Source organism: Jaculus jaculus, chromosome 11 (assembly GCF_020740685.1).
Source record: "Jaculus jaculus isolate mJacJac1 chromosome 11, mJacJac1.mat.Y.cur, whole genome shotgun sequence".
NCBI lineage: Eukaryota > Metazoa > Chordata > Mammalia > Rodentia > Dipodidae > Jaculus > Jaculus jaculus.
The window spans coordinates 76245583-76253986 of record NC_059112.1 but is presented as its reverse complement, the minus strand read 5'-3'; the positions used below and the strand labels follow the sequence as shown (position 1 = coordinate 76253986).

At 40.1% G+C, this 8404-nt stretch overlaps 1 protein-coding gene across 1 annotated transcript; it reads right to left on the bottom strand.

The window, feature by feature from the left end:
• Positions 1 to 375: 375 nt before the first annotated feature.
• LOC101596277 (palmitoyltransferase ZDHHC3-like) lies at positions 376 to 1233 on the bottom strand. Its single transcript, XM_045161273.1, is given in 2 exon segments — positions 376 to 1043; positions 1046 to 1233. Coding segments are annotated over 2 exon segments (735 nt in total). The 5' UTR covers positions 1113 to 1233.
• Between the last annotated feature and the right edge of the window lie 7171 nt (positions 1234 to 8404).

Sequence of the window (8404 nt, the reverse complement as noted above, 5' to 3'; positions counted from 1 at the left end):
TGTTTTCCCAGATCTTCTGTAAAGTTTCATCCTCCCAGGCAGGAAAATCTTGCTATCAGAGGCACAGGGACACATTGAGTCCCAGGAATGACATTTCTCAGCTGTGTCAGGCTGAGCTGAGACTAGAGTTTGAGCAGGGTGTCTCCCAGCAGGGCTATCTTCTCGTGGCAGCATCCTCATCCATGTAATGAGCTCACAGAACAATCAGGCAGAACCTGGCTTGCCCATCAGAGTTCCTCAGCACTCAGGTAGATAACATTGTCAGCTATGAGTCTGGAAAGATGCAAATATTGCAAATAAATCTGATGCATAAAAAGGGCTTTTTTTTTTTTTTTTTTTTTTCTCCTCTGGGAGCACTCTTGGTTTTGTGTAGATTTAAAGGTGTCCTGAAGGCAGAGTTCTGGTGCTCAAGGTTGCAGGCATTTCAACACCCACCTTCGGTTCAAGATCAGAAGTGGCTGGTTCCCAAAAGCAGGTCCACACTTGTATTTCCGTCTTGTCCGTGCAGATGGCGTTCACCTGGGTCCCGAACATCACTGACGTGAAGATGAGGAAGAGCAGTGCCTCAAAGCACAGCAGGATGAGCAGGATGACCGTGGTAAGCTGAGAGAAAGAGCTGCATTTTGTCCAGTCTTCTTCAAAGCAATGCAGGAAGTGGAATCCCACCATGATGAGGGCGTGCAAGGAAATGAGAGCAATGTACACTGTAAACAGGACGAAGTACTTCTGGTTGTTCTCACCAACACAGTTGTTGACCCAGGGACAGTGGTGGTCCATCTTGCCAATGCACCGCTTGCAGACACTGCAGTGGTGGGCTCGATCAGGCTTGATGCTGCAGCACTTGGGGCTCTTGTACTCCACCTGCCTGGGCTTCAGCTGAAAGCTCTCGATGAACTCTTTAGTGGCATTTCCTTTGGGCACTGCCCCGGGGTCCGTCAGCATGGCCCGGCAGTGGGAGGCCAGGGCCAAGAAGGCCAGCAGGTTGAACACGATCCCATTGACGATGCTGTACACGTAGTCTTGGGATGGAATCAGCATGACTCTGCATAGAGAACCAGAAGCTAGGTGACAACAGCACAGTCAATGCCACAGCCATCCCGGATAAACCACATGGTTCCCGCACGGCCGGGGTAGGGAGGTGAGATGCACTTTTCTGGCTGGAGGTACTCTGGTTTCCGCTCAATATCTCAGAAGTGGTGGGCGGGGATAAGCATCATAAGCTATTTTGTCCATACTGGCATATCTGCCTCGGAGTTCTGGGATTAAAGGTGTGCGCCATCATGCCCGGTGTGACACCAAATTCTTGGAAGCACTTCAAAGTACTTTATGAGGATTGTTTCTCAAATGCCACCCCTATTCATATGCTCCCACCCATGGGTGCCTCTCAGAATGGCCGTGAAGCCAGAGGCAGCTCGCAGTCCCAGAGCCCGGGGGACCCCCTGATGTAGTCCCCAACCCGGGGTCCGGCCTCGAGCTGCGGCGACGTCTCGGGCACTATGCGCCCCGGCTCGTCCGACTCGGCCAGACAACCGGCGGCCCGCAGGAGAGGCCCATGGAGCTCCGGCGGTGACGGCCGCCGCGGCTGCGGACACACCTCTTTTTTGTTGTGCTTTAGTTGAAGCAAGCTATCAATACATTTCTGACACTCATCACTAAAAATTTATATATATATAGTTTAAAAAGGGAAAGTAAGAAAAATATTTATCAGTAAGACAAAAGATTTTCTTCTTGCATTTACATAAGTATTTTAAAGTTAAGAGAAACTCTTGCAGACTAGAATTTTATAGATTCAAGAGGAGTGTTTGAAAAGGATGGAAAAAAAGGAATTTGGGATTCAGGGTATCTGTTAGTACTTTATCCAAGATGCACTGACTCATTTTTATTTATCTTATATTGGATTTTGAGTTTATCTTTAATCAAAAAGAAGCAACAGTGAATAAATTTAGGTGGAAAAAAGAATATGAAAACTGTTAAAGTCTCAGAGTTTTCTACTCATCTCCCTCTCTTTCTTACCACCTGACCCAAATTCAAAAGGAGAGCTAGGCTACCTGTCTCCTTTTCTAAACATCAGCCCACACCTTCACAAGCCCACACCTTCTCCACTGGACAAATGACCCTTCCACAAGGATATGGGCTTAAAGTTCCAAATACTATTCTTTAATTCTAGCCCTTTTTCCAGAAGTGAGGGTCATGTTCTCTGTTCTCCATGTCTGATTGTTATGTCTCTCCTCAGCCTCCCATCTGCTTTCCTGTTTCCTCAAACACTGTTTGCTATCTCTCATGTGTATTCCCCCTTTCTCTCTCCATACTTCTAGTCTCACACTAGGCTCTCCTTCCAAATTTCTCCACTGTAAAAGGATGTCCCTTCTGGGCGGTCAGTGTAGCAACCCACCACTAATTCTCCTGGTTCATTGGCCCTATGCTTTTTCCTAAAACTTTAGCTCTGAACTATCAGTCCCAGAAGCCTGAGCACCTTAGTTAAGACCTGGTAGTAAGAACTGAGTTATCCCAACTCACTAGGTCTAAACATGAGCTGTAACACACAACTAAGGGTTCCACTTCCTAGGTGCACACACAAGCCCTGATAGGTGGCAGAGGGATTTCAATGAATAAATCACTTGCAATGCAAGTGTGAGAAATAGAGTTCAGATCTCCAGGAGCCATGTCAAGATGGTCACAGTAACATGTACCACTAGCCTAGTGCTCCTACTTCAAGATGGGAGCAGACATAGGAGAGTCCTTGGAAGACTGTGAGATAGCTAGCCTGGAATATGCAGCAGTAAGCCTACTGATTATCTTCTGCCCTACACATATGTGATATGGTATGTTCATCTTCTCTCTCCGTCTCTCTGTGAGGGTGTGTGTATCCCTCTCATGCTCTCTTACACACAAACACACACCCACACACAGACAGAAAGGTAAAAAATGAGAGTTATAATAAATAATTGGAGAGCTAGAAGTCCGATTACTGAAGCCTATATGAAAGTTTTAACGTTAGAGGGTGCCACTGCTGCCACTCCCCTCCCTTGTCTGCCAGCTGCTGGTGTCTCTCACCTCAGAAAAAAAAAAAAAAAAAAATGTTGAGGAGCTATTTCATTCTCAGAAGAGTTGTTCAAAGGGAGAACAGCAAAAGGGTCAGACAGAGCCCAAAGGAGAGGGGCAGATCTGAGGGAGAGCTGGAGCCAGGAGAAATGGCAGTGGCCACTTACTGCAGAAGAAAACATTAAAAAGAAAACAATATACATGGCTTGAATGGAACCCAATTTCAATGTGTGACTTGATAGGCTTTATACAATTTAAAAGGAAAAAAAAAAAGAATAAGGTTTTCCTATCAACTAATCTCCCTATGTACCTCATTATAAGAAAAAAAAAAAGTCTGTATTGTAAACCTGGTGCGGTGACTCATGCCTTTAGTCTAATCACTATGCCTTTAGTCTAATCACTAAGTGGGGGGAAGGGGAGGTAGGAGGATCACTATGAGTTTGAGGTCAACCTGGGCTACATAAAGGGGGAATTCTAGATTAGCCTGGGCTAGAGTGAGACCGTACCTCAAAACAAACAAACAAATCCCTTTTCTGTATATAGATAGATGATAGATAGATAGATAGATAGATAGATAGATAGATAGATAGATAATGTTAGAAAGTTGGAATTTATTTCTTATCCTTCCTGACAAATTCTAAAGATTAAAGCAAGCTAGTATGTGCTCCTTCCTCATGGGCATTTTTCAGTTCCAATCCCTAAGCTTTCAAACTGAGGGAGATGAGCCATTAGTTAATTCTTCAACATTACCTGTGAGAAATTGTCTACCCCACAGTTAAATAAGAAGGTGTAAAGCAAGTTGCTGTGTACTGTTCATTAGCTTGCCTAAGTCTGGGGAGGCAGCACACCTATGCAGATAACAATTTACCCAAAGCAGATTCATTATTTGCCAATAGTCAGCAAGGGACCACAGAAGCCCAGCATCCAGTGTGCACTGTGGTACCAAAGCTCAGAGAGCTCCCAAGAGCTGATGTAGATGCAGCTGCACATGCACCCTTGGACTTAAGATGAGGGCTACCAGAAATCAGCACATTTTAGGCTTTGTTTCTCAAACACATTGTCACTGCCTAGGCTAAGGCTCCCGGGGGCTGTTGTTTCAGTGCAGGTGAGGGATATATTGGCTAACCACGCTGGATCTTCACCTGTTGCAGTTCCAGCACAGTCTATATTGTTTTTGAGAATTACACACAAAAAAAAAGAGACAAATGGCTGAGATAAAAAGACTACTGGCAAACTATGCTGAGAAAGTAGTTTGCCAGGATATGAGAAGAAAGACAAAAAACAGAAAAAGGAAAGGGCAGCAGGGTGAATCATTGTCTTCAGATTAATTCTAAAATTTTTAAAACAAACTATATTATTACACAATTGATAGCTTTTTTTTCTCACAATTGATATCCTCAACACCTATTAATTTCTGACAACACAGTAAAACAGATAAAATGAGAGCAGCTACTAAGGATATTTTCCCAAAGAAAAGCATGTGTTTTCTGTGTTCTGTCTTTCAGTCATTTCATAATAATAATCACACAAGCACCTTACAGTACTGTACTTATAACACATGGATACTCCCTTACTGCCTTTATAAGACAAGAATTTAAAACTGTTGAACCAAAAAGAAAAAAAAAATAGAAACTATAGATATTTATATCTTATTCCTGTGGCAAATCAATTTTTGTGGATCAAATAAATGCAAAAACTAGTAAAAAGGAAACAATATAATAAAACAGTATATATTCTAGTAGATATTATAGAATGAATGCACTTTTTTCTTCAGTGTTTTGAGAAATTCATAGTTTGAAAGCGAGTAATGCTTTTCAGTTGAAATTTATAATAAATATTCAAATTATTTCATAGCACATAAATCAGTTTGTGGACTGAAGACATGGGCTGTTGTCTTATTTGCTAAAGAATATTTTTGCCTTTTGTGTTCTTTTAATGTGCATGTATGTGTTGGTGATATTTTTATATATGTATATGTTCTGTGTTATGTTTGTATATATGTGTGCAATGATATTTGTGTGTATACATGTGGGTGAGTATGGGTGCACATGCCTTGGCACACTGGAGGTCAAAGGACAACTTCTGGGCTGGTCCTTTCCTTCCATCTTGTTGTGAGGCACAGTTTCTTATTCTTCTTCTCATTGTTTGTTGCTATGTGTGTCACCACGCCAGTTGGTTATCCAGCCCCTGGCAAATTTTCTGTCTCCTTTGCACCTTATTGTTAGCATGCTGGCATTTCAGAAGGCCTCTGTCACTTTCAGCTTGTATATGGATGTTGAGGAAGCAAACTCCTGCTACTCTGGCTTGAATAAGTGTTTAATCTACTGAGCCATGTCTCCACACCTGAATTTTCTTTTTCAACAGCTGCCTGTCATTGGCCACATGGATAATGATAGACAACTTGTAGTCACCTATTAAACTTGGACATAGGTGTTTAATCTACCAGTCAAAATATCATTAAAATAATAAATATGAAAAAAATAATTAAATATAAACAAGTACATTCAAAATTAACACAGTTGATTTTCTTTTTACTTTTTAATTTTATACTTTTTCACTGAAGGTTATGCCATTTAACTAATTCACATTTAGCAGATGGTAATTATATTATCAAAACTCAAGTAATTATTTTTAAATATTATGCAGTAACTGACAATATATACAAAGGTAACATTCAAAATGGTAATTAGAAAAATAAGTACTTTATTCAACATATTTATATACCTCTATTCAATTGTGTATTTGTCTACTTTTATGATAGATTTTTAGACTTTATATTTTGTTCTATAGTTACAAGGTAGAATATTACTACATGAAGTATTATAAAATTAGACAAATATCAAAAACACCAAAATAAAGTTCAAACTTCAAAATGTTTGTATTGACTATTTTTACAACTAAATTTATTTTGTGAATCTATTTATTGTTAATTGCATATCCAAGTGAAATGACTCATAAATTTAGAGATAAGCTTTGGTAAAAATGTCAAAATAAAATCCATTTTGCTCTGTCAAAAAATTATATGGGTCATAATAGGGATGAGAGAGAGACAGTATGAGTCTCCAAACTGTCCAAGTATTAGAATGTATAATAGAATATGACAAAGAAGAACAATAACCGTTGATAAGGAAGCAAGTCATCCATGAAGATGGTCTTAGGGAATGAGTACATACTCCTTAATTCTAGTGTGTGTGTGTGTGTGTGTGTGTGTGTGTGTGTATGTGTATGTGTATGCAATATATATTATCTTGTTTTCACTTATTTGGGTCTGTCCTGTTCCCTACATATGTGTTGTTAAATTTCCAGATCACTCTGTGGAAATAGATGAAATTTAAGTCATTGTGGAGTAAAGAAAATAGCATGAGACATTCCCTGGTTTTGATAAGTACCCTGCTGAGGTGAAAGATTGAGATCTGGAGTGTTCAAAGTTGAAGTAATCACAATTATTTTAGGAATTTTAGAAATGGTAAAATTTCCTAGAAATACCATTAGGCATCAGATAAATGCTTAAATGCAATTTATCTCACTCTGAGAGTATCAAGATAATTGACACTCAATACTTGGTTTATATTGATGTCTCCTTGTGGGTAAGGTTTATGAATAAATAACTTATAATAACCCACTTTTTTAACTTTAAAGCTTGTATAGTAACTTACTTTAAAAATCATTCCTGGGCTGGAGAGATGGCTTAGTGTTTAAGACACTTGCTTGCAAAGCCTAAGGACCCATGTTGTGCTCTCCAAATCCCATGTAAGCCAGAAGCACAAAGATGAGGCAAGTGCAAAGTCACACATGCTCACTAGGTAGCACAAATGTCTGGAGTTCGATTGCAATAGCTGAGGCCCTGGGCAAATTTTCTCTCTCTCTCTCTCTTTTTTCTCTTTCTCTATCTCCTTTTCTCTCTCTCTTAAAAAAAAAGAAATCATTCCTTAACTGGGCATCTACCCTAAAGGCTCCACTCTTCACTACAGAGATACTTGCTCAACCATGTTTAAGTTTTTAATAAAAATGTCTTTATTTATTTCTTTATTTGAGAAAGAGAAACATAGAAAGAAAAAAAGAGTGAAATAGCATGCCACTACCTCTAGCCACTGCAAACAAACTCTAGATGCATTGTATCACCTTGTGCATTTGGCTTTTGTGGCTCCTAAGGAATCAAACCTGGGCCCGCTGGCTTTGCAGGCAAGCATCTTAACCACTAAGCCATCTTTCCAGCCCTCAGCCATGTTATAGATACTTAATCCACAATTGCTGAAAACTGGAATCAACCCATATGTCCATTATTTTGGTGAATGGATAATGAAGACGTGGTACTATACACAATGAAATTCTACATGGAAGCAAAGAAAAATGATATAATGAAATTTGTAGGAAAATGGATGAACTTGGAGAAGATCATACTAAGCAAACACACACAGCACAGAAATGCCACCACCACATGGTGTCCCTCATCTGTTCTTCCTAAATTGTAATAGTCTGAGTTGCTATCATACCCAACAAGTAACTTGAGGGCCACATAAGAGGGATGGAAACATGTGAGGAAAGGGAAACAGGAAGAGAGGAAATATAAACAAATTGAAATCCAAAATGAATTGGTACCATGGAAAGCTTCTGCCTATATAGCAGACAAAAAGTTATAACCCTCAATAGGAGCATGGAAGGATCATCTAGTAATATGGGCCTTGGAGAGATTGGAATGAAACCTAACCCTAAAATATCTGGTCTTGGATGGTAAACCTCAGTACCAGAAATGGGTTACAACTCATGTTGAGCTGTTGATCAGAGAGGCATATGAGGTCCTCAATAGAAGACAGGCTTCTGTCAAAGCACTTGATTACCCTCCTAAGGGGAAAGGTAAGGCTCTATTGCCGAAGACAACACATGCTGTTGAGAAAGAACATGGAGAGAGATCTCGCTGAATCTGGAAGGAAATTAGCTCATAAATGGTTATTCCATATGACACTGAAAACTGCCACATGAGATGTTGGGCAAAAATGGGCGACAATGCTGTGAGCGAGCAGGGGAACATGCTATATGCAAGAAATCATCTTTTCAAGATGTACACGTCTATGAGTAGCTACACCCACCCTAGGTGGGTATCCAGTGGCTTTCTGACTGGTGAAGATATCCACTCAGTGGAAAGGAAGCTATAGCTGGATCTGGGAATGAAGTCAGAATCCTATGGAGACCAAGATTATGGACTCCATTGAGAAGCTTCCACTAGTCTTTGGCCAAAATATAGGTTACACCCATCAAAATCTCTCTAAACTAAAAACGCTTATACTCTTTAAACTATCCTGATTTCACTCTCCACTGGAGAATCTATTTTTCTTTTTCAGAAAGTAGCAAGAACTGAGGACTA